This window comes from Lynx canadensis, chromosome C1 (assembly GCF_007474595.2).
Source record: "Lynx canadensis isolate LIC74 chromosome C1, mLynCan4.pri.v2, whole genome shotgun sequence".
Lineage (NCBI taxonomy): Eukaryota > Metazoa > Chordata > Mammalia > Carnivora > Felidae > Lynx > Lynx canadensis.
The window spans coordinates 107,578,245-107,605,368 of NC_044310.1; the positions used below are offsets into that span (position 1 = coordinate 107,578,245).

Here is a 27,124-nt window from a genome sequence, read left to right on the forward strand (position 1 = left end):
GGCTGCTCCCTGATCACCAAGAGTTCAGGGTGGGTCTTGTGGTTATGAGACTCTTCTGAGTATTCTGCTAACTAGTTACAATTCTGTGACCCAGACATATTTGTAGGGAACAGTTCAGGACATGGCTTAAGGCTCAGTGCTGGGCCAGCAAGTCCTGGGTCAGCCAAACCACAAGCTATGACAGGTTCCCAGGGGGTGGGGGGCTGGGCCCCTGGAGATAGGGGGAGGACAGGTACTGTGGGTACAAGGGGAATAGACTAACAGCAGAGATCTGAGGGCAGCTGACCTGTGATTTTGGACCTTAGCCTGGTAGCCAGAGCCCTTCACAGTCTACTTTAAATAGAGCCTTTCAAATAGAACCTCTGTGACCTGTGGGCCTGGAGTATCCTTCTTCATCTCCGGCTCAGGGCAAATCATCCACCTGTAGGGCGACCCGTCCCTATCACATTGGCCATTAGTGTTCTGTGGGACCTAGGGGATGCCACTTCCTCCATGGAGTGAGGCCTTGGGCCCTAAGCCATGACAGCTCTTTGGAAGACTCCTCAAGGCTAGTGATTCAGTTCCAGATAGCTAGCCAGGCCCTCAGTGTCCTTGCCCTTCCCTACTCCCAGCTGAGGGAGCGGGGAGAACTTCATGTGCCAAGGAGCTTGAATGACAGTAGGGTGGGGACAGAAGGTAGCTCTGATAGGTCAGAAACAGGAGCAGGAAGCTTCTTTAATATATTTTTTAAAATTTTATCAGGCCTGGAGTAAGCTTCAGATGGACAGGATTGCTCAGAGATGGACACATTTAAGAAGAATGTAGAGCCTGTTGGCATTAATGCAAACAAGCTTGTTGGGGAGGGCCAGGAGGGGCATCACAGGGTCTGTCACAGAATCCTTAGGAAAATCAGCAGTAGGAGGAAGGTCTGTAAAGACACAAGGGTTATGCAGGTGCTGGGCTTGTGGACAGTGCCCAGAGAAGAAAAGTCACTCAAAACAGGAGGTTTGTCCTGAGAAGGAGCAAAAGAAGGATCAGGATTGGGCAAGGTGCTCCGCTTCTCACTGATCCAGTGGGAAAAGTAGGTGAGCCTGGTGAAGACGCTGGGGCCTATGGGATAGTGGCAGGCCTGGCTCCAGCTAGACAGCCCCATCAGAAACCAAGTGCCACCATTCAGCTTGCAGACCAAGGGGCCTCCAGAATCTCCCTGAGGAAAGAGACAGCATGAGTCATGGGGACCAAAATAGAGGGGGACACACATGGTTTAGACAGTGTGAAGTACCTTTGCCCTCCACCAGAGTGGAGTTTAGGAAGCCTCATGTCAAGGTGGGGCTGTGAATTGTTCTCATCAGAATTACATGGAGGATTTGAAAAATCCAGACACAGAGTCCCACTGCAGACCTCTTTGATCAAAATCGCAAGGGTAGGGCTTTGGAGCTCACTTCACAAAGCCTGTGGAGGGGACTCTGAGCATCCTTCTAAGCTGGCAGTCATAGACCTATCAGAATATGCAGGCAGACTCCAGATATCGGACACCAGCCCTTTGTGCTCCCAATCCTAAGTGAGTGAAGGTACCACCTGAAGTCCCATGGGGCTTGCAGGCCTCTGGGTAATTATCAGTCCAGTACAACATCCCACCTGGGCATTTGTTTTTGACTTATTAAGGTCTCTGGTTTGTGGAGCTCCTTTAGAAAACGCAAACTGTTAAATGTGCTCAGCAGAAAAGAAGTGATCCCAAGTCCAAACTGGTAGGGTGGTCAGAATGGCAGGGAGCCCAAGGGGGTCCCAGAAAAATGCTAAGGACTTTGAGGTCAGGACTCCAAGGCAGGAAGGCACCATTGGGCATAATGCTTCTATCTCATGGGTTATAAAGTAGGGACCAAAGAAACATAGCACCCTTCCAGCCTTCTGTTGAATAAACATGACAGAGTACCCTGTGTGTAGGAGACACTGATATGACACAGAACATGAACACAGACAGTACAGCACACACCATGCACAGATGCAAGGTGTGGAACAGAGGCACCCAGGGGGTGGTAAATGGCAGGAAGGGCTGCCCTAACTGGACCATCAGAGAGCCTCTAAGCAGAGATGGGAGGGATGAGCAAGGCCTGACCTGGAATTTGCAGGCACAGGTAGGCGGCCTGCTTGGCACAGGTGAGGCTGAGAAGTGGCAGGGCCATGCCCAGGCTTATCAGCTGGGAGGGTATGGATGAAGGGACATTGAAGGACACTCAGCAGGGAGGTAGTGTGACCTGATACAGATTCTAAAAGGATGGTAGGATTTCTGGGGCTGGGTGAAGCACAGTATGTGGCAGGGCAGAAATCAGCACAGGGAGACCAGTCATGAACTACTGTAGCAGAAAGAGACTGATAAAGACAGGCAAGAAATGGTGAGGCACAGATTTGCCCTACCTGACCCTTTCCCTCCATTTAAGGTAAAAATGGAGCAAGGCAGGAAAAGCAGAATAAGGGCTGAGTGGGGGGTCCTTGGTGTGTGGAGGTCAGAAAGAGGAGGAAGAAAGCAGGAGACACAAGAGGGGCTGCCCTTCAAGTATGATGGGATGTGCTGCAGGGTGCATGGCCAAGCACCAAGTGGGAGGAGGTCAGAGGTGCACCTAGGCATCTGGCTGTCTTGGTGAGAAAACTGTGGAGGAAGGGCGAGCACAAAAGTCTGATAGAATGGGCTGAGGCAAGAAAGAGAAGTGAGTAAGCCAGAGAGGGCCCTTGAAGTGGGTGAGCCCTGTGGGAAGGCAGGCTGAGAATCAGGGCCCAGGGCAGAGAGCTGGGGAAAAGGGAAGGTATGTGTAGGGTGTTTTAAGATGGGCATCATGACAGTATGTTTTTCAGCTGATGGGAGATGGTCAAGGAGAGAGACAAAGAGGTAGCAAAAGGAGCAGGAGAGGAAGGAGCTCTGTATGAGGAAGCATGTGGGGGCCATAGCTCCAAGCTTTTCTAGGTTTGACTATAATCATGCCACTTCACCTTGAGCTATCCACTTTCCTCTCTGGGTGTCAGTTTCTCCACCATAGAATAGAAGGATTCCACAGAGTAGGAGAAAATATTCTTAATACATATATTCAATAACATACTCATATTCTAAAATTCAATGAGAAAGACACACAATCTCATTGAAATAATGGCAAAAAAATTTGAATAGACACTTTTAAAAAGAGGCAATACACATATGAAAAAAGTGCTTATCTTCATTATTCACAGAGAAATTCTCAGAGAAATGCAAATTAAAAATCACATTGAAAATGGCGGGCAACATGAAGTACTGGAGGCAATGTGGAGCAAACACAACTGTCATTCCCTGCTGGGGGGAGTGCAAACTGGTACCAGTGGATTGGAAAGCTGCTCCTCAGTACCTGTGAGAGACGAACCTGTGCATATCTTATGGCACAGTAATTCTACTCCCAGGGTTATACTCAACCAAAATGTGAACCCATGTGCACTAAAACACATGCACTAGGATATTCACAGCAAATCTATTTGTAATGGTCTCAAGTGGAAACTATCCAAATGCCACGAAGACTAGAATAGATAAATAAAATTGTAGTATATTCACACAGTGGATACCATACAGCAACAAGATGAACAATGTAAACTACACACAAGATGCATAAATCTCAGAAACATAATATTGACCAGATGAGAATGCATCCTCTATAATTCCATGTAGGTAAGTCCCGACACTAATCCACAGAGCTTCAGAAGCCAGGACTAGTCTCAGGGAGTTAGTAACAGGAAGGAAGTATCAGGAGGATTCTTTAGGTGCTGGTTGTTACGTGATTGTGCCAATTTCTTTTTTTTTTTTATTTAATTTAAAAAAAAATGTTTACTCATTTTTAACGCAGAGAGAGAGAGAGAGAGAGAGAATGGGAGGGGCAGCGAGAGGGAGATACAGAATCCGAAGCAGGTTTCAGGCTCTGAGCTGTCAGAAAGCCCGACATGCAGCTCGAACTCATGAACTGCGAGATCATGACCTAAGCCGAAGTCAGACGCTCAACTGACTGAGCCACCCAGGCGCCCCCCAAAATTTTTTTTTAATGTTTATTTATTTTTGAGACAGAGAGAGACAGACAGAGTGCAAGCAGGGGAGGGGCAGAGACAGAGGGAGACACAGAATCTGAAGCAGGCTTCAGGCTCTGAGCTGTCAGCACAGAGCCGGACATGAGGCTCAAACTCACGGACCACGAGATTATGACCTGAGCTGAAGTCGGATGCTTAACAGACTGAGCCACCCAGGTGTCCCTGATTGTGCAAATTTCTAAAAATGCATCAAATGGCACATGTCTAAATTATGCCCTTTTCTATGCATGCTATTCTTCAACAACGTTTTTTTTTAAACGAAGAAATGTATGGAATGAACTAGTATTCTTTGGGGTCTTCTGACCTTCAGTTCTGACACTTCAGGCTGGGGTGAGCTTAGGAGGAGGAAGTCAGGGGCAGGATCCAGAGAAGACACAAAGGGAGAGGGGAGTTCCCACTTGATAAACAGAGCCAATCTCACTTACTCTGCAGATGGACTTTCCTGTCATGAGGTCCCCAGCACAAAACATATCCTCGTGTATAGAATATTCACTGCTGCTGGAGTCTGGCGATTGGAAATACATTTTACAGACTTCACTGTCAATGATGCCAACCTCTCCTTCCTGCAGCTGAAATGGTGCAGCCAGGAAATCTGCAGGGGTCAGGAGTGGGGGAAGGTCAGATGTGGGTTGGAGCCTGAGAGAAGGGCTAGCTACCTCCCCAACTGGCCTGCTAATGGACATGCTGCCATTTCCAACTGACAGGATTGGGGAAGTCTCTCAGAGGACTTGCAAAGATGAAGGGAAAAGACATTTAAGGCAGACAAGAGAGCAAAGGTGAAGGGTCTGTGGTGGGAAGTGCCAGGAGGGAGGTCTGGGTGGCTGCAGTGGCATGGGAGTTGAAAAAAATGAGACAAGGTCACAGCAGGGTCCAGAGCGAGCAAGGCCTCTTCACCAGTATGTGGAGTTTGGATTTCCCTCAAGCACACTGGGAAACCACTGAAGGGTCTCCTTGTGTTTTGAAAATAATTAATCTGGCAGCTATGCAGATATAGAAGTAGAGGTGGAGGGTGGAAGTTGAGAGTCCTGGCTTGGCCCAGGTTCCAGTGATGCACCTAATGGATGCTGGGTGGGGTGAGGTAGTATGTCAAATAAGACATGGCCCAGCCTCAACGAGCAGCTGGTCTGTGGATGCTTTCCATGTGGATTCTATTTCCACAGATTGCTCACAGATCAGACTGGTGTTTTCAGTGTCACAGTGACAGCTCCGTCCTGTGGAGTGCTTGCCATGTACAGCTCTCACATGTCCTTGGGGACAACCCAGGCCCAGCAACTGTGGTCAGGGAGAGGACAGAACAGCTGCAGGCTGAGTCTATCATTGATGTCAGATGCTCCCTGACCTGCTGGCTGCTCTAGCCTGCAACTTCCCCTCATACCCCAATTCCTACCCTCCGACCAGTTTTGCAGAATCCTCCTTGCTCTGCCAGTGGTTCTTAATGAGTGACAGTGCTTCCCAAGAGGGTGTCTTTGGAAATGTTGAAGCATTGGCTGTTTTCATGACTAGACAGTGTGATTGATATTTGTGGCCAGAGCACAGCAAAGAAAATCTTGCCCCAAATACCTCCAGTGAGATACTCTGCCAGATCATGACCCTATGACCCTACAAATCACGGCAAATTTACATTCTGCTTTTTTCACTCTATGTTACATTTTCCTAAATTAAAAGCATTTTCCATTGTGTTAAAAAAATATTTGCCCACCATTTCTCCTCTCTCAGCCTAAAAATGTACAAGCCCAGCAAGCTGGCAGAACAGGCAAGTTTTACTTGAATTAATGGATGAGGGGAAGTGAGATTCACATAGGAATATGTTCTTAATCCAGAAACACCCAACTTTGCCTCTCAAGCCAACAAGCAAACTTGTTTTCATTTCCTTACTGTTATGCTTCCCTGAGTACCTTCCATGGTAGGGAAAGCCCAAGAGGTGCCTGATGAAGCTTTGGAGGGGCCTGACATGGTCTCATGCAGGACCTGTGAATCAGAGTGGAATCCTAAATGGCTTGGAGTCAAAGAGCCCAAGTTCTTGATTCCAAAAGTTAGATATGCTCAGACTTTTTGAAGCATGACAGAAGGAAACTGAAGCTTTAGAAGGAAATGGTATCAGGGCTGGAAGGGCCCCACAATGGTTAACACACCTTCCTCCTCCACCACCCTTACCCTCCCTGCCTGCCCTGCTCCTACTTACCATCCTCAGTGATCATCCCCCAGCCGGTTATCCAGCAGCTGCTGTGAAGGGGCAGCTTCATGGTAGGCCCCGGCAGGCAGGCAGGGAGGATGTGAGAAGTAAAGTTCACAGATAGATGCAGTTGCAACAGAGCGATGTCACTGCCCATGTAGTAGCGTTTGTTAAAGTCATTGTGAACAATGACTCGATACACTGTCATCTGCCGGCTATGCTCAGTGGGATGTTGGAGCTGATGGTACCCTAGCAGGACCTGGTAGTCAGATGGTTCATGGGACCTGTTGTGAGAGGCTGTATTATCACCTGTCTCCTCTGAGCACTGGGCTAACACCCTTGCACTCTCACCTGACTGCCTACCCCCAACTCTCCCAACCCCATAAGCAACCAGACATCACCATTATTCCAGAGGTTGCTCTCTCCTCCCTTCCTAATATTCTCATCAGGTGGGCTGGATTCTTGTCTGTCTGTTGCCTCAGGAAATCTGTCCTTTGAAAGTTTCTGATGGCTTTCCCAGTATGCCCCCAAATCAAAGGAGCAGAGAATCTCAGTGCTGGAAAGAAACATTGGGGCACATCAAACTATACCCCTTCATTTTAGAACAGAGGAGACTTGGCTCCTTCCCAGCTCTGACCAGAACTATTGGAAGGTCCCATCACTTGGAGTGGTTCTCAAAGACCCCATTTCTCAGTGCAGAATCATCCATTCCCTCTTCCCATTCTTCACACTCAGACTTCCCTAAAGGATGAACCCCATCTGGAGACAGGCACTCAATAAGCCTGTGTGGAGCAAACAGGCGAGCACATGGAACTGAACTTGCTTCTGGAATGTGAGCAGCTTTCCAACATACGTGGTCTGCTCATGCTGCTCCCTTGCCCAGACTCCATGTGACTGGATTCTTCTCCCACAAGGCCGTACTAGCTCCGAGCCCCTCCTCTGATGCAACCCATGGTACCTCTCCTGACACTGGCTCAGGGTCTACCCTCTTGCATATTCTGGTCTTTCCATCCTGCAGCACAGTAGCTGGGTTCATGTGTCACTTTCCTGATAGGATGAGAAACTTCAAGGTGGGTCTTGCATCTCCACATCCTCCATGGTGGGCCTCACAAGGGGCCTACCACCCACAAGTGCTGAATAAATGAACAGAACCCAAGTGGTTCTCAAAGCCAGTTGATGCCAGTGGCTCTTACCTCCTCTGACTTCGAGTGTGATATTCTCCCCGCTCCCTCTGGGCACAGAGTAAGCTCAGGATACACCTGAGATGCAGCCCACTCTCCTGACTATCTGTGTCCCATCCGAGGACAGAGGCCATTTGCTTCATGCCTCACTCTGGCCTATGGAGACAGTGGTGAACACAGTTGCTCTTAGGCACATATTTCTACAGAAGTGACAGGAATTTCTGGATGCTGGTTAAACAGCCAGAGTCCCATGATGCTTCCACAGAGAAATGTGCTAGAATGTGCAGGTGGTTAGGACCCAGGGAAGCCTCTGGCAGTTGTGCCAATGATGACCTTTGAACAGCCTGATTGGAAGAGGACAAAATAATTGCCCAATTTGTCCAGGCTCTAATGCTCCCCCAGCCCTGGAAAGTGGGGACCCTAGAACTATTGCTCTGACTTAAAGCCTAAAACCTGTTCCATATGTTCAGCCAGGGATACTACACACCCACTACCATCTGCACAAGAGGAAACAAACCCACTGACATCTTGTTGGCCTGTCTAGAGCTGGGTAAGATGTAGAATGCAGAATCTACCTTGAGTGGGAACAGGACTCAGAATCCTAAAATTTAAAGAAGACAAAAAGTGGGCTGAAGGCAATGACTTTGGAACTAAAGTTTGTTTTCCAGTACTTACTGATAATCACAGTTGAAGTTAATTTCCACTTAGCTATGTACAAGTAATGTACATGTAGCTGAGACAGCCATACCATCTTGGTATTACCAAAGTGTGAGGAGGGGGACAGATGGGAACATCCCTGAAGGAAGAGATAAGGTAAATGGCCTTTGTACTGGGAGATGTGAACTCAGAGAGTCAGGAGACTGGAGTAAGGTGGTGAGAAGGGATGGCATTCCAAGTAGAGGGGAATGCTCGGTCAAAGGCAGGGGCAAAGTGCACACAGACACCTGGTGGTGGCCAGGAACAAAGCCCAGGGAAAAAGGTCTGGGACATCATTCTCCTCCTTCTGTTCTGTCCATCTTGTGTTCCCTCCCCAATCCCACCTGAGTCACTGGGCCCATTGGGAACACGCACTTTTGGAAGCAGTGGGCAGCTGAGATCACCCAGTAGGCATCTATGAGGGCAGCTCCACAGATGTGCTTGCCATGGTAGAGTAGGCTGGCCTGCCATGGCCACCGACGGTCCGGTGCATTCTGGCCACCAAAGATCTTCCCAGTTACTGCTGGCTTCCCACACACTGTGGAGACAATCCTACCCATGAGGCACCATGAGGTATTATGGATGCCAGCCTTGGTGTCTCTGGATGTCAGCATCAACAGGACACAGGGCCACCATGGCCCCTCCTCACTTTTCAGCTGGGAAATCCAAGGCCCAGGGTGAAGAGACATGGCTCATGTAACAAAGAGCCACCTGGCTTTGCTGGTGATGCTAGTACTAAGGAAGCAGCCTGTGGGTTTCAGTAAGAAGGGTGGGGGTGAGGTTTGTGGTGCAGGCACCTGCAGAGGTACACATCTGCATACCACTGGGGTGCGCAAGTCAAGACCAGGAGGTGGTGCTGCCCCAGGTGCTTCACCAGACCTTATTTCACTTAACTAGCACACCATTATTTGAAGTCCCAGAAACTAAGGACTTACTTAGGGATGCTGTTTACTCAGGGCCACTGAGGATTAAGTGGTTGCACCCCTCCCACCTCAGTCCAATATTCTAGGGAGACTGAGGCCAAATGGAGCACATTTTGCTTGATAATTCTCCTAAAGCACTGCATCCTGTTCTTAAAATGAAGAGGTTTTGGGGGTCCACACAGACAGGCCAGTGATGAACCTCCGCTCTTGAACTGAGGAGGCTTGAGATCCAGAAGGAAAGAGCTGGCAAGAAGAGGGGGTGCCCTGGTCTCCTCAGCCATGGGTCTCCCTGACCGTGCCGAAGGGGAACCCAGGAATTCTAGGGCCCCACTCAGCCAGGTAGAGTTCCTCCTGGCTGGTGGGGTGGGTGAGGGACACTTGAAAGGTGGGGGAACCTGACGCCCCTCACCATACTCCCCCCCCTACACTCACCATCCGCAGCAGTTCCCTCGGGCTCAGCACGAAGCAACAGTGGGCACAGCCAGAGCAGGGCTGTGGCCAGCACGCAGGCCCCCTGCCAGCCTGGGCCTGAGCCCTCGGCCCGGGCGCTTGCCATTGGGCCAGTCCACGTCGTCTTCCCAGACAAGGGGCCTGCGCCACGCGAGGCCGCAAGGGCTGCTGGGAAACCGTCTCCCTCTGTAGGGAGTGTCGCCTCCTGCCCTGCAGCCTGTGTGGGTACCAGGAGGAGGCAATGGGCCCACACACGATGCCAGAGTCCCTAGGCTGATGGGAGAAGCAGAGGACATATAGAGTCTTCTGCCAAGGGACCCCAGTTTGATGGCAGACACAGCGTGGTTATGGTGTATGCCTAGGAATATGCACTAATGGTCAGAGGTCATGTGCTTATATAATGTCACCAAATATTTCTAACTGGCTTTCAAGATCCAAAGCGCTCATTTCTACCCCTCCCCCATTCACATAATTAGGTCAGACCCACTATGGATAATATCTCTTTCTTAAACTCACTTGAGCAATACAGCATGGCATAGTAATGGGGTGGATATTTCATTATAGTCACAGGTGGCAAGAGGGCATTATGCAAGGGTATGGGTTGTATGCGGAGTTCAACCTCTGGCTGCCAACAACTTATGTTCTTCCCAAATGCAAAATCATTCACTATATTCTAAGGTCCCCAAGAGTCTCATTCCATTACAGTATCAACTCAAAATTCAGAGTCTCATCTGTTAGAGAAGGTCACTGAGAGGATATGACCACTGGTTGATCTTAGAGCTAGATCCAGGCAGAAGAGGCCCCTCACTCTCCCCTGGCCTTGGAATGTATGCTTTGCCCACCAAGTGGGAGCTGCTTCAAGGACACCCAAGACAAGCCTCATATTTAAGTTCTCTTGCTAATTAAATCTGCCACCTACCAATCTGCAGCAGCCTGCCTCTTTTTCTAGCCTCTCCTTGACCTCTGCGAACAGGGGCCAATCTGTGAGCCAACCTAGTCATCTAAATGTAAGCATCAGTATCTCATCAGCTCAAAGTGCAAAATCTCATCATTTAAATCCTCTAAGTTAGGTGAGGATGAGGTTCCTAGCTTTAATCCATTAAACATCATTCTTAAACAAAATTTTTCCTCCATCTGAGGACCTATAAAACTAAAGAAACTACCTACCCAACATTCCCAACACACAATGGTGGGACAGGCCTAGGATAACAATGCAAGACATTGCCATTCAAAGAGGGAGGAGGAGGGGAGATGGAAAATACAAAGGAGTTACTTGTGCATAAGTTTGTATATCCTACTGGACAAGATTTCAAGGCCTTAGGAAAGAATTCTCTGTGACTCTTGGCTCTGCTCTTTAGACTCTTGGTTATCCTTCTCCTGCTTTTTCTTTTAATTTTAATATTTGCTTATTTCATTATTTATTTATTTGCTTTTTATTTATTTATTTATTTATTTTTATTTATTTATTTAAATTTACATCCAAAGTAGTTAGCATATAATGCAATAATGATTCAGAAGTAGATTCCAGTGATTCATCCCCTATATATAACACCCAGTGCTCATCCCAACAAGTGTCTTCCTTAATGCCCCTTATACATTTAGCCCATCCCTCCACCCACAACCCCTCTGGCAACCCTCAATTTATTCTCTATATTTAAGAGTCTCTTATGTTTTGTCTGCCTCTTGTTTTTATACTATTTTTGCTTCCCTTCCCTTACATTCATCTATTTTCTACCTTAAATTCCACATATGAGTGAAGTCATATAATATCTGTCTTTCTCTGACTGATTAATTTTGCTTAGCATAATACCCTCTAGTTCCATCCACACAGTTGCAAATGGCAAGGCTTCATTCTTTTTGATTGCTGAGTAATACTTCATTGTATATATATACCACATCTTCTTTATCCATTCATCTGTGGATGGACATTAGGGGTCTTTCCATACTTTAGCTATTGTTGATAGCACTGCTATACATTGGGGTGCATGTGCCCCCTTTGAAACAGCAAACCTGAATCCCTTGGATAAATACCTAGTAGTGCAATTGCTAGGTTGTAGGGTAGTTCTATTTTTAATTTTTTGAGGAATCTCCATACCGTTTTCCAGAAAATGCTGCACCAGTTTGCATTTTCATCAGTAGTGCAAAAGAGATCCTCTTTCTCCACATCCTCACCAACATCTGCTGTTGCCTGAGTTGTTAATTTTAGCCATTCTGATTGGTGTGAGATGATATCTCATTGTGGTTTTGATTTGTATTTCCCTGATGATGTTGATGTTGAGCATTTTTTCATGTGTCTGTTAGTCATTTGGATGTCTTCCTTGGAAAAGTGTCTATTCATGTCTTTTGTCCATTTCTTCACTAGATTATTTGTTTTTTGGGTGCTGAGTTTGATAAGTTCTTTATTGATTTTGGATACTAACCCTTTATCTGATATGTCATTTGCAAATATCTTCTCCCATTCCATTGGTTGCCTTTTAGTTTATAGTTTTGATGATTGTTTCCTTTGTTTTTGTTTCCCCCAAAGACAAGTTGAGTAAGAAGTTGCTGTGGCTGAGATCAAAGAGGTTTTTGCCTACTTTCTCCTCGAGGATTTTGATGGCTTCTGTCTTACATTTAGGTTTTTCTTGCATTTTAAGCTTACTTTTGTGCATGGTGTAAGAAAGTGGTCCAGGTTAATTTTTCTGCATGTCACTGTCCAGTTTTCCCAACATCGTTTGCTAAAGAGACTGTCTTTATTCCACTGGATATTCTTTCCTTCTTTGTCAAAGATGAGTTGGCCATACATTTGTGGGTACATTTCTGGGTTTTCTATTCTGTTCCATTGATCTGAGTGTCTGGTTTTGTGCCAGTACCATACTGTCTTGATGATTACAGCTTTGTAATACATCTTGAAGTCTGGGATTGTGATGCCTCCAGCTTTGGTTTTCTTTTTAGAATTGCTTTCACTATTCGGGGTCTTTTCTGGTTCCATACAAATTTTAGGATTGTTTGTTCTAGCTATGTGAAGAGTGCTGGTGTTATTTTGATAGGAATTGCATTGACTATGTAGATTGCTTTGGGTAGTATTCACATTTTAACAACATTTTTTTCTTTCATAAGCATGGAATATTTTTCAAATTTTTTGTGTCTTCAATTTTCTTTCATAAGCTTTCTATAGTTTTCAGTGTATAGATTTTTCATGTCTTTGGTTAGGTTTATTCCTAGGTATATTATGGTTTTTGGTGCAACTGCAAATGGGATCAATTCCTTGATTTCTCTTTCTGTTGCTTCATTATTGGTGTACAGGAATGCAACTGATTTCTGTGCATTGATTTAATATCCTGTGACTTTGCTGAATTCATGGATCAATTCTAGCAGGTTTTTGGTGGAATATTTTGGGTTTTCTATATAGAGTATCATGTCATCTGCAAAGAGTGAAAGTTTGACTTCCTCCTTGCTGATTTTGATGCCTTTTATTCCTTTGTGTTGTCTGATTGCTAAGGCTAGGACTTTCAACACTATGTTGAATAACAGTGGTGAGAGGTGGATATCCCTGTCTTGTTCCTGACCCTAGGGGGTAAGGTCTCAGTTTTTCCCCATTGAGGATGATATTAGCAGTGGGTCTTTCATATATGACTTTTAAGATCTTGAGGTATGATCCTTCTATCCCTACTTTCTTGAGGGTTTTTATCAAGAAAGGATGCTGTGTTTTGTCAAATGTTTTCTCTGCATCTATTGAGAGGATAATGTGGTTCTTGTCCTTTCTTTTATTGAGGTGATGTATCACATTGATTGTTTTGCAGACATTGAATCAGTCCTGCATCCCAGGTATAAATCCCACTTGGTCATGGTGCATAATTCTTTTAATGTATTGTTGGATCCAGTTGGCTAGTATCTTGTTGAGGATTTTTGCATCCATGTTCATCAAGGAAATTGGTCTGTAGTTCTCCTTTTAGTGGGGTCTTTGTCTGGTTTTGCAATCAAGGTAATGCTGGCTTCATAGAATGAGTTTGGAAGTTTTCCTTCCATTTCTATTTTTGGTAACAGCCTCAAAAGAATAGGTGTTAACACTTCTTTAAATGTTTGGTAGAATTCCCCTGGAAAGCCATCTGGCCCTGGACTCTAGTTTTTTGGGAGATTTTTGATTACTAATTCAATTTCTTTACTGGTTTCTATTGTTTCAGTTTCTTTTTGTTTCAGTTTCATTTTGTTTCAGTTTATATGTTTCTAGGAACTTGTCCATTTCTTCCAGATTGCCCAATTTGTTGGTGTATAACTGCTCTTTTCTCTTACTATTGTTTGTATTTCTGCAGTGTTGGTTGTGGTCTCTCTTCTTTCATTCTTGTTTTAATTTATTTGTGTCCTTTCCTTTTTCTTTTTGGTCAGACTGGCCAGGATTTATCAATTTTGTGAATTGTTTCAAAGAACCAGTTCCTGGTTTCATTGATAAGATCTACTGATTTTTTTTTTTATTTCAATAGCGTTAATTTCTGCTCTAAACTTTATTATTTCCCATGTTCTGCTGGTTTTGGGTTTATTTGATGTTCTTTTTCCAGCTCTTTTTTTTTTTTTTACTTTTTTTTTTAACGTTTATTTATTTTTGAGACAGAGAGAGACAGAGCATGAACGGGGGAGGGTCAGAGAGAGGGAGACACAGAATCTGAAACAGGCTCCAGGCTCTGAGCTGTCAGCACAGAGCCCGACACGGGGCTCGAACTCACAGACTGCGAGATCATGACCTGAGCCGAAGTCGGCCGCTTAACTGACTGAGCCACCCAGGTGCCCCTTTTTCCAGCTCTTTAAGGTATAAGGTTAGGTTGTGTATCTGAGACCTTTCTTTCTTCTTTAGGATGGCCTGGATTGCTATATACTTCCCTCTTATGACCGCCTTTGCTGCATACTAGAGGTTTTGGGTTGTGGTGTTATCATTTGTGTTGGCTTCCATTACTTTTTAATTTCCCCTTTAATTTCTTGGTTAGCCCATTCATTCTTTAATAAGATGTTCTTTAATTTCCAAGTATTTGTTGTCTTTCCAAATTTTTTCTTGTGGTTGATTTTGAGTTCCATAGCATTGTGGTCTGAAAATATGCACAGTATGATCTCGATCTTTTTGTACTTGTTGAGGGCTGATTTGTGTCCCAGTATGTGGTCTACTCTGGAGAATGTTCCATGTGCACTTGAGAAGAATGTGTATTCTGCTGCCTTATGGAGAAATGTTCAGAATATATCTGTTAAGTCCATCTCATCCAGTGCATCATTCAAAGCCATTATTTCCTTGTCGATTTTCTGTTTAGATGATCTGTCCATTGCTGTGAGTGGGGTGTTGAAGTCCCCTACTATTATGGTATTATTATCAATGAGTTTCTTTATTTGTGATTAATTGATTTATATATTTGCATTCCTCCACAGTTGGAGCATAAGTGTTTACAATTTTTAGAACTTCTTGGTGGATAGACCCCTTAATTATGATATAATGCCCTTATTCATCTCTTGTTACAGTCTTTACTTTAAAATCTAGATTTCCTGGGGCGCCTGGGTGGCGCAGTCGGTTAAGCGTCCGACTTCAACCAGGTCACGATCTCGCGGTCCGGGAGTTCGAGCCCCGCATCAGGCTCTGGGCTGATGGCTCAGAGCCTGGAGCCTGTTTCCGATTCTGTGTCTCCCTCTCTCTCTGCCCCTCTCCTGTTCATGCTCTGTCTCTCTCTGTCCCAAAAATAAATAAACGTTGAAAAAAATTAAAAAAAAAATCTAGATTTCCTGATGTAAGTATGGCTACTCTGGCTTTCCTTTGGTGACCATTAACATGATAGATAGTTCTCCATCCCCTTACTTTCAATGTGAAGGTGCCTTTAGGTCTAAAATGAATCTCTTTTAAACAGCATGTAGATGGAATTTGTTTTCTTATCCATTCTGTTACCCTATGTATTTTGATTGGAGCTTTTAGTCCATTGACATTTAGAGTGAGTACTGAAAGATATGAATTTATTGCCATTATGTTGCCTGTAGAGTTGGAGTTTCTGATGGTGTTCACTAGTCCTTTCTAGTCTTTGTTGCTTTGGTCTTTTTTGTTTTGTTCCATCTTTTCTCCCCCCAGAGAGTCCCCCTTAAATTTTTTTGCAGGGCTGATTTAGTGATCATGAATTCCTTTAGTTTTTGTTTGTCTGGGAAACTTTTTATCTCTCCTTCTATTTTGAATGACAGCCTTGCTGGATAAAGAATTCTTGGATGCATATTTTTCCAATTCAGCACATTGAATATATCCTGCCCCTCCTTTTTTGGCCTGCCTAGCTTCTGTGGATAGGTCTGCTGTGAACCTGATTTGTCTTTCCTTGTAATATAAGGACTTTTCTTCCATTGCTGCTTTCATGATTCTTTCCTTGTCTGTGTATTTTGTGAATTTGACTATGATATGCCTTGTTGATGGTTGGTTTTTCTTGAGTCTAACATGAGTTCTCTGTGCTCCCTGGATATTGATGTTTGTGTCTTTCTGCAGGTTAGGAAAGTTTTCCACTATGATTTGCTCACATAAAACTTCTATCCCTTTTTCTCTCTCTTCATCTTCTGGGACCCCTATGATTTGGATGTTATTCATTTTTGATGAGTCACTGAGTTCTCTAATTCTTATATCGTGATCTTTTGCCTTAGTTTCCCTCTTTATTTCTGCTTCATTATTCTCCATAAGCTTGTCCTCTATATTGCTGATTCACTGCTCTGCTTCATCCATTCTTGCCACCATGGCATCCACTCAAGATTGTAGCTCAGTTAAAGCATTTTTAATTTTGTCCTGACTAGATTTTATTTCTTTTATCTCTGCAGGAAGGGATTCTATGATTTTTTCAGCCCCAGCTAGTATTCTTATTATTGTGATTCTAAATTCTGGTTCAGACATCTTGCTTGTATCTGTATTGATTAAGTCTCTGGCTGTCATACCTTCCTGTTCTTTCTTTTGGAATGAATTCCTTCATCTTGCCATTTTGGAGGAAGACAAAGAATTAATAAAATTAAAAATTAAAATTGAAAAATTAAGAACAGCACAAAAACATCAAATAATGGAAGCTAAATCCTAGGTGTTTTTTGGTCTGGTTGTTGAAATAAGCTTGATAGAATAGAGAAAAAAGGGAAAGAAAAGAAAAAGGTTGGGGAGGGAAGGAAAATTTTTGAAAATAAAAAATAGAATAAAATGAAATGATGAAAGTAAAACAGAATTTTTAAAAATTTACAAAAAAGTAAAAAATACAGTAGAAAAAAATGAAAGAATAATCTTTTTTTATAAAAACAGAAATGATGACTGGCTCCATTGGCAGCACAGTTCCCAGACTGAAGACTGGGGTTCCAGGTGGGATCCATATGTGATGACAGGGGCTGTAGCAGCCACCTTGGAGTCAAGGATGAACGTCATATCTGGAGGATAATAGAACCATCTGATCTTTGATCTGTTATAAGATCTTTCACATTGGAGCATATTTATTTGCCTCATTATTTTCCATACTATTACTCCATGGTATGTGAAGTGAGATACTATCTCATTCCAATAACTAAGATAGAAAGCATGGGTGGGGGAGGAGCAGCGGGGGCGGGGGGGCGGTACACAGAATCTGGGGAAGGCTCCAGGCTCTCAACTGTCAGCACACAGTGAGATCATGACCTGTGCTGAAGTGAGACACCCAATTGACTGAGCCACTCAGGTGCTCGCATGATCCTTTTTCCTAAGTTTATAGGAAACTGATTGAATATTTACTTTCTACTTGTTTTAAACCCTGGAATAAAGAAAAGAGAATTTCAATATATACATCCCATCAAGATTTAGAGATTTGCATCCTAACTAGACACTAGATTTATGATAATGCCTACATTTATACCATGCCTCTCAAGGAGATAGAACATTAGTTTTCAAATTCCAGTGGGGTTAAACCATGCATATTCCTGGGCCACCCTCTCATGGGCTCTTGGAAACTGTGATTAAACACTTAATTCTGATACCCCAGGTCATTGGATTATACTTTGAGAAGGACTTCAAATGATTGCAGTAAGCAAAACTCCTCTTACTTCTGTCTTATGAACAAAAGATCTGAATGCATTTTCAGATGGAATTAGTGGAGTATGTTCTAGTCTCCACTAGATGGTAGCATATAAAAACTTTGACTTTTGAACACCCTTTATTTTAATTGTGTGATTTTAAAGAAAAGATTGTTAAAATAAGTGGTTTAAAACATTATTTAGGGTAAAGACATTTCCAGGCGTCCACGGGGACAACCTGGAGGGCCATAAGTGTGTGTTGCAAACTGGTGGAGAAAAAACAGGTGGCGTGGGCATAGAGGGGTGGTAACTCCTTCTATGGAGAAACAAAGGGAAGAGAAAGAGAGGCTGGGGAAGTGTAAGACTGTATCTGGACAAGAGAAAAACCATGGAACGGGACAGACAGAGATCCAATCTCTAACTTCAAGGCTTTCTCCAACTGGGGCCAGCTGACCTGTTTGCACACCTGGGGAGGAGGGAAGCCAGCCCCGGGATCAGTAACTAGTTCAGAGGTGCAGTCTGCAGTGGGAGAAAGCAATCCCCTCCCTGGAGTGCAGTGGGAAGAAAGTATATAACCATTAAAAGACAAAGACTGCCTATGCCTGCCAGCCAGAGGCCAAATGTCCAGGTGTGGAGAAGCACTTCCTAAGAAACAGGGCACACAGAGAGGGACTCTTTAAGACATCAGGGTTTAAATCCCAGCTGAGTGCCAGAGAGGCATGGGAGTCAACAGAGCAAGACAAACTGCCTCGTTCACACCCGTGGCACTGTGAGGATGGTCTGAACAGAGTGGTTTGGGTAACTCTGTCTGTGGAGGAGAGACTGGGGTGTCACCATTTTTCTCCCCATCACCAACAAGGGGGGGCTTCAGGGAACCAACAGTGGGCCCACAGTGGAGGTGGGACCCACCTATAGAAAACCATGCCCCTCCACACCTGGTAACTTTGTATCTACTGGAGTGGGATTAACGTGATGGACTAGACAGGCCCTCATCCAGACCAGCGCTGCCAGTGGTTCCGAGGCACCCAGTGATTTTTCATTTTCTGATTTAATTTTTGGGCAATTCTTATACATATTTTTTTTCTTCCTTTTTTCCTTATTTATTCCCTCCTCTAGTCTGGTTACTCTGGTTCTTGGTTTGTTTAAGCAGACATATTTAATCTATTCTCTTTATGCCTATTCTTTATCTCCTTTTTTATTTTATGTGGAAGGAGGGAGATAAAATAAGTTTTCTAAGGAATTTGGAAGCCAGGATTTCAGGACCTTGAAGGACTAGCTGCTGTTAAGATATGGTTACATTTAGCTTTTAATAAAACAAAACACTAAGACACTAAGGCAGCCATGAGTTGCTTGAGGAAGGTCACTCTGAATGTTTTAGGTGTCTATCAGTGGGCTACAAGCTGTGTGATTTAATTTAAGCTATATTTCTCTTGCCTTGATTTTTCTCATCATTTACCGTCATGGTTCTAGAGCCTGCTAGCTGGGCCCAGTCTTGGCACAGACCCTGCTTGCATGCCAGTTTGCCTCTTGAGGATGCTGATTCCTTATGTGTGAGGTGGGGATTAGGATAGTTCATCCCCACAGCCCACCTAGCACCCTGCCACTGCTCACAGGGTGCTCTTCACTCTCCAAAACCACCGATTTCATGATGGTGGCACCCCTGTCCCAAGCCTATCTTCTGCACTTCCTTGGAAACAGCATGGAGTTGAGGTAGGCGGGGAAAAGGTTAGAGCTCTGATTGACCAGGAACAGGACACAGTGGGGCACCAGCAGACCTGGAGTTGAGTCCTGGCCCTGCGTTTCCTGCATAATTGTTGGGTTTTCCTTGGATTGTTTCCTCACCTGCAAACTTCTCATGTGCGTAGTTGTGGAAATGACACGTGGGAAGCCTGGAAGGCACATGTCCCAATGCCAGACATGTCCTTCCCTCACCCTGAGCACCTTCAAAAGCATCTCAGATGATGAGCAACAAATGTCCTATACCCCATCTTCTCCAAAGTTCCCTTTATCTCCCACATTTCCTGAAAACAGTTTTCCCGTGGTTTTTCAGTGGCAGGCTGCCTTTGTCCTTAGACCCACCTGCCTGGTGTGCCCTGGCTCCTGCCCAGTAGTGACTCCTAGCTTCTGAAATGTCTCCAATTCCCCACACCTGATGCCCCCTTTGAGGCCCAGTCATCATGCCTCCCCACCTTGCCCATTCTGGTCACTTTTTCCAGCTTCTGTTCAAAACTCTCAATCTTGTCCTCTATGTCTCAGACTATATTAGGGAGAAGTGTAGTACTTTTATTCTTCAGCTTTTGTGTGTGGTGAGGTGGGAGGGATATACATAACTTCTCAACAGGAGGCCAATTTAGAGAAACAATTGTCTCAAAAATATGTGTGGATGTGGCTTTATCTAATAGCGTGAAACCTAATGAAATCCACCCAAGGACCACAAGGTTCTGGAGTTTATGTCAGCAGAAGTACTGGGGTTTTCTACTGACAGGGACAGATAAAATACAAAATGGAAGTTGGGCCCTTAGATCTCTACTAAGGGGAAGCAAGTTGACAGAGCTACTCAGGTACAAATTTTGTGCAGCTATGTAGTACTTCCCCCTAAAAAGGACACAATAATTGTTTCCAATCATTATTTTCTTTATTATTTTTTTCAGAGAGCCTCCATTATTCCAAATAAATTTAGAGCAATATTTTAAAGTTCTTCTTTAAAATATAGTCATTGAGATTGCAGCTATAACTCATGAAATTATCTATTAAGGACTACATGACTCATACAGAAAAATTTAGAACTTCATTCATGTAAATCTCTAAAGCACTACAAATGTTCTCTTATAAAGTTTGAAGATTTCTTGTTAAGGTCAAGAAAATATTAAAGGGCAAGAAAAAGTAAGGAAGAGGGAAAGAAAAACAAAACAGTTCAGAGAGTATAAAAGAAGCAAATATTAGGGAGGGGCCAAGATGGTAGAGTAGCATGGAAGTTTCTTTGTCTCTCTCATCCCTGATTGCAGCCAGATCAACACCAAACTATCTTGCACACCTAGAAAACTGATCTGAGGATTAACACAACAATCTGCATAACCTGAACCACAGAACTTGGCAGTATGCAGCGTGAAGAGGTAAACTGGGGGAGAGAGAAGTCACAGAGGGTAGGGACTTGTTTTTGCTTGTGGAAAGAGGACAGAGACAGGGGGGAGAGTACAGGAAAAGCACTACTCCCCCAAAGCAGCTGGAGAGAAAGAGAAAGAGTTGAAACACACATAATGGACTGAATAAGAAAGGGAGAAAGGGGAGGGTTTAAATACCATTAAGATAAATGGTATAAATACTATAAACAGGGGAATGAAGAGTCTGAAACTCCTCAGCTCCATACCTGGCAGAGCTCTGGTGGGAAGAGTGAATCCCCAGCAGTAGACAGCAAGGTCAGAGGGGTCCTTGGGCCACCAGGGAGAGGCAGTTCCTCTGCTGGGAGGACATTTGGTAGAAGTTCTGTGGCTTCTCCATAAGCAAAGGTCCCACTGGACCCCAGAGAACAGCCACATTTGCTGGTGTTGGAACAAGGATGTTAAGGGTAAATCCTGGGGCCAGATGTGTGTTGTGATTTACCATAATCCCTGAAATGCTGCTGCTACATGATCTCGTGAACTTCTGGGGCAGGCTGTCACCCAGCCATAGTCTCTGGGCATCTGTAGTAGCACAGTCACGTGAACGTTCCTGGGGGTGCTGGCACCCAGCCATTGCTCAGCGAGATCCTCCCCCAGAGGGTCGGAGCAAGTCAAAGCCGCAGGACCCTCAGAAGTGAGGAGTTTGGAAACACAGCTCCATCTAAGATAAAACTCAGGAGGGAGGTGTGACACCTGGCAGGCTGATGGCTTGGTCACAGACAGCATAGAAGTGGGGAATGGATGGAAGCTGGAGACAAAGGAGGAGCGCTCAATTGCTGGTTGGCGAGAGCGCAGAGTTCTGATACTAGAGACTAGGTAACTGGGTGACACCATTTTCACCTCTCCCTCACATGTACTTACACCAGTACATGCGCCACAACCATCTGCCCCACTACAGTAAACACCGCCATCTAGTGGAGAATGTGGACGTTACACCAAGCCCTGACCAAAGGCACATAAGCGTGCTCTAGGGGAACACTATAAGTCTCCCAGCCTGGTTAGTTCACAGACTATAAAGTGCTTCAAGTTCAACTTCTAGGGGAAACCAGATGTAATTTCAATCATATTTCATTCTGTTCACTGGTCCATCTATTCAATTTTTTCTTTTTCTTTTCTTATTCTTGAAAACAGAAAGAGAAAATTTTGTTTTTATTTTCCTTTTTTAAAATTCAACTTATTGTCAAATTGGCTAACATACAGTGTGTATAGTGTGCTCTTGGTTTTGGGGGTGTATTCTGGTGGTTCATTGCTTACATACAACACCCAGTGCTGATTCTAACAAGTATCCTCCTCAAAGACCATCACCCATTTTCCCCTCTCCCCCTTGCTCTCCATCAACCCTCAGTTTGTTCTCTGTATTTAAGAGACTCCTATGGTTTGCCTCTCTCCCTCTGTAACTATTTTTCCCCTTCCCTTCCCTCACGGTCTTCTGAGAAACTTATTCTCAAATTCCACATATGGTGAAAACATGATATCTGTCTTTTCTGACTCATTTCACTTAGCATACTACCTTCCAGTTCCATCCACGTTGTTGCAAATGGCATGATTTCATTCTTTCTCATTGCCAAGGAGTATTCCATTGTATATATAAACCACATCTTCCTTATCCATCCGTCAGTTGATGGACATTTATGTTCTTTCCATAATTTGGCTATTGTTGAAAGTGCTGCTATAAACATTCTGGTACATGTGCCCCTATGAATCAGCACTCCTGTATCCTTTGGATAAATTGCCAATAGTGCTATTGCTGACTTGTATGGTAGTTCTATTTTTAATTTTTTTGAGGAACCTCCACACTGTTTTCCAGAATGCATTCTGGAATGCACCAGTTTGCATTCCCACCAACAGTGCAAGAGGGTTCCCGTTTCTCCACATCTTTGCCAGCATTTGTTGTTTCCTCAATTGTTAATTTTAGCCACTCTGACCTGTATGAGGTGGCATCTCAGTGTGGTTTTGATTTGTATTTCCCTGATGAAGATGATGAGCATCTTTTCATGTGTCTGTTAGCCATCTGGATGTCTTCTTTGGAAAAGTGTCTATCCATGTCTTCTGCCCATTTCTTCATTGGATTATTTGTTTTTTGGGTGTTGACATTAGTAAGTTCTTTATGGATTTTGGGTACTGACCCTTTATCCTATATGTCATTTGCAAATATATTTTCCCATTCCATCGGTTGCCTTTTAGTTTTGTTGATTGTTTCCTTTGCAGTGCAGAAGGTGTTTATCTTGATGAGGTCCCAATAGTTCATTTTTGCTTTTAATTCCCTTGCCTTTGGAGACGTGTCAAGAAAGAAATTGCTGTGGCTGAGGTCAAAGAAGTTGTTGCCTGCTTTCTCCTCTAGGGTTTTGATGGTTTCTTGTCTCACATTTAGGTCTTTCATCCATTTTGAGTTTGTTTTTGTGTATGGTGTAAGAAAGTGGTCTAGTTTCATTCTTCTGCATGTTGCTGTCCAGTTCTCCCAGCACCATTTGTTAAAGAGACTGTCTTTGTTTCCTTGGATACTCTTTCTTACTTTGTCAAAGATTAGTTGGCCCTATATTTGTGGGTCCAATTCTGGGTTCTCTATTCTACTCCATTGGTCTATATGTCTGTTTTTGTGCCATTACCATACTGTCTTGATGACTACAGCTTTGTAGTAGAGGCTAAAATCCGGAATGGTGATGCTCCTGATTTGGTTTTCTTTTTCAACATTACTTTGGCTATTCAGGGTCTTTTGTGGTTCCATGCACATTTTAGGATTGTTTGTTCTGGCTTTGAGAAGAATGCTGGTGCAATTTTGACTGGGATTGCATTGAATGTGTGGATTGCTTTGGGTAGCATTGACATTGTAACAATATTTATTCTTCCAATTCAGGAGCATGGAATGTTTTCCATTTCTTTGTGTCTTATTCAATTTCCTTCATAGGTTTTCTATAGTTTTCAGCATATAGATCTTTTACATCTTTGGTTAGGTTTATTCCTAGTTATTTGATAGTTCTTGGTGCAATTGTAAACTAAAGGATCAGTTTATTTATTTCTCTTTCTGTTGCTTCATTATTGGTGTATAGAAATGCAACTGATTTTTGTACACTGATTTTTGTACCCTGCAACTTTGCTGAATTCACGTATTAGTTCTAGCAGCCTTTTGGTGGAGTCTTTCAGGTTTTCTGTGTAATCATGTCATCTGCAAAAAGTGAAAGTTTGACTTCTTTGCCAATTTTGATGCTTTTTATTTCATTTTGTTGTCTGCTGATGCTAGGACTCCCAACACTATGTTAAGCAACAATGGTGAGAGTGGACATCCCTGTCATGTTCCTGATCTCAGGGGGAAAGCCTTGGTTTTTCCCCATTGAGGATGATATTAGCTGTGGCCTTTTCATATATGGCTTTTATGATGTTTAGGTATGTTCCTTCTATCCCGACTTTCTTGAGGGTTTTTATTAAGAAAGGATGCTGTAATTCATCAAATGCTTTTCTGGATCTATTGACAGGAACATATGGTTCTTATCCTTTCTTTTATTAATGTGACATATCACATTGATTGATTTGTGAATATTGAACCAGTCCTGCAGCCCAGGATGAATCCCACTTGATCATGGTGAATAATTCTTTTTATATGCTGTTGAATTTGATTTGCTAGTATCTTGAGAATTTTTGCATCCATGTTCATCAGGAAAATTGGCCTGTAAATCTCCTTTTTGGTGGGGTCTCTGGCTTGGGAATCACAGTAATGCTGGCTTCATAGAATGAGTCCCGAAGTTTTCCTTCTGTTTCTGTTTTTTGGAACAGCTTTAGACAGATAGGTATTAACTCTGCTTTAAATGTCTGGTAGAATTCCCCTGGGAAGCCAGCTGGCCCAGGACTCTTATTTGTTGGGAGAGTTTCAGTTTCTTCACTAGTTATGAGTCTGTTCAAATTTTCTGTTACTTCCCATTTGAGTTTTGGTATTGTGTAGGTGTCCAGGAATTTGTCCATTTCTTCCATGTTGTCCATTTTGTTGGCATATAATTTTTCATAGTATTCTCTGATAATTGTTTGTATTTCTGAGGGATTAATTTTCATTTTCATTTGTGGGTTTATCTATATGGGTCCTCTCTCTTTTCTTTTTGAGAAGTCTGTCTAGGGGGTTATCAATTTTGTTATCTTTTCAAAAAAATCAGCTCTTAGTTTCATTGACCTGTTCTGGTTTTTTTGGATTCTATATTGTTTATTTCTGCTCTGATCTTTATTCTCTTCTGCTGGCCTTGGCATTTCTTTGTTGTTCTGCTTCTAGTTCCTTTAGGTGTGCTGTTAGATTTTGTATCTGGGATTTTTCTTATTTCCTAAGATAGGTCTGGCTTGCAATGTATTTTCCTCTTAGGACTGCCTTTGCTGCATCTTTGTGGGGAGTTTTAAAAACATTGTCTTCCCCTGTTCTGTCCTGTGTGTGCAGTGTCCTTTTCCCACCCTCTTGCTGTATTACAACAAGCTTCCTAGAGGCAGAGGCTGTGTTCTGGTGTCTGTGACACAGCCTCATTGTGGAGCAATGGCTTGCAGCTGGAATATTGCATCCAAGGACCCTATAATGACCTTCCCCTCCCAGCCATGGAAGGCAGGGCTGAGAAGAGTTTGCTCCACTGGAATTCATGTGCATTTCCCCTCCATGTGACCTCTGTATGTCTTTTCTTCCGTGGGTGCTCAGGGCTGAGACAGGACTGTGTGCATAGTGGTATTCTCCATTTCTTGGGGTACGTATCTGCCTACATGTTGCCTGCCAAAGGAAAATTCTGATGAATGTATGATTTCTTATGGTTGATCATTATTGCTACTAGAGAAACATCATGTATGCACATAAGAGACTCAATCCAGCATCCTCATCACTGCTCTGCTTATATTGGAGATAACATAAATATCCATCAATAGGTAAAGGATATAGAGTGGTGGTATAAACAGAGAATGAAATGCGGTAAGGCATTTTCTCTTTCTTTCTTTCTTTCATTTTCATTTTGCAAATTTTCATTTTCTTTCATTTTCTTTCTTTCTTTCCTTCCATCCAATTTAGTTAGCATATAGTCTAATAATGATTTCAGGAGTAGAATCCAGTGATGCATCCCCTGCATATAACACCCAGTACTCATCCCAACAAGTGTCTTCCTTAATGTCCCTTGCCCATTTAGCACATCCCCCCACCCACAACCCCTCCAGCAATTCTGTTTGTTTTCTGTATTTAAGTCTCTTATGTTTTGTCCCCCTCCTTGTTTTTATATTATTTTTGCTTCCCTTCCCTTATGTTCATCTGTTTTGTATCTTAAATTCTGCATATGAGTGAAATCATATGATATTTGCCTTTCTCTGGCTGACTAATTTCACTTAGCATAATACCCTCTAGTTCCATCCATATAGTTGCAAATGGCAAAATTTCATTCATTTTGATTGCTGAGTAATACTCCATTGCATATATGTATATGTATACCGCATCTTCTTTACTCATTCATCCATCGATGGCTCATTTGGGCTCTTTCCATACTGTGGCTATTGTCGATAGCACTGCTGTAAACATTGGGGTGCATGTGTGTAGGGCATTTTCATAGAATGAACAATCTGTGTAAGAAAAACACTGGCTTACAAGGTATAATATTGAGTAAAAAAAGGCAATAGTGGAATTAATCATAGTTCAACACCAAACATGAACACCAATACTATATATGATTTGGGAACCGTGTATTTGCATTGAAAGTTCAAACGCATGGGTAGGAGGAATATAGACTAAATTTGGGATGGAGGCTTCCCCCTGGGGAGGTAGGAGAGGGAGCAGGCCAGAGGATAGTGACAAAGGCAGCTGTAAGCCATGTGTGTAATGTTTTTTTTATACTTATATGCTACACATGTATATATTGCATATAAAATATACAATATTTTATATTTTATATATCTATGTATATATATCTATATATATAACATTAAAACAGTATATAAAATTATTGGAAGCAAATATGGCAAAATACAAACATTTGTTAATTCTGGATAGTAGGCCCATGAACATTTGTTAGTTCCTCTCTGAATTTTTCAATATATTTAAAATAGCTCACAATGATAATAAAAGAACATAGTGTTATATATTAACTTTTAGAATTAAATAAATGAACAAAATGAATCCTAAGTAGTAGCAGGGTGAGGTGAGGAGAGGGCCTGAGTCTACAGAAGATGGGAAGGAGCAGCCTCCACAGAAGAGACAGGAAGAAACCAAGGAATTGGCTATGGAGGAGAGCACCAGGTGAGGGCAGGGCAGAGTGTACAAGGCTGGGAGGCTCGTGGGCAGCTGCTGCACAGGGAGGCACAGTCCCAATACTTCTTCAGCTGGGACAGAAGTGAGAATGATTTTCCAGTCTTTATGGGGCCTTTTTGGACTTCAGGAGGGGGTAAATGAGATGGTAAGAATTATATGCACAGTTAAAGAGGCTTTTCATGCTAAAATACGATAAAATAATCTTTACTTACTGCCTCAGTGACTGCATG

The 27,124-nt window shown here is 43.4% G+C and overlaps 1 protein-coding gene across 1 annotated transcript; it reads right to left on the reverse strand.

Annotated features, from left to right (window-relative positions):
• Positions 1-868: 868 nt before the first annotated feature.
• Positions 869-9,603, reverse strand: LOC115522049 (serine protease 40-like). The gene is made up of 5 exons (XM_030327631.1): positions 9,480-9,603; positions 8,500-8,662; positions 6,257-6,531; positions 4,500-4,666; positions 869-1,186 (listed from the first exon to the last, which is right to left on the reverse strand). The coding sequence occupies exons 1-5, from the start codon at positions 9,601-9,603 to the stop codon at positions 869-871; spliced, it is 1,047 nt and encodes a 348-aa protein (XP_030183491.1).
• Between the last annotated feature and the right edge of the window lie 17,521 nt (positions 9,604-27,124).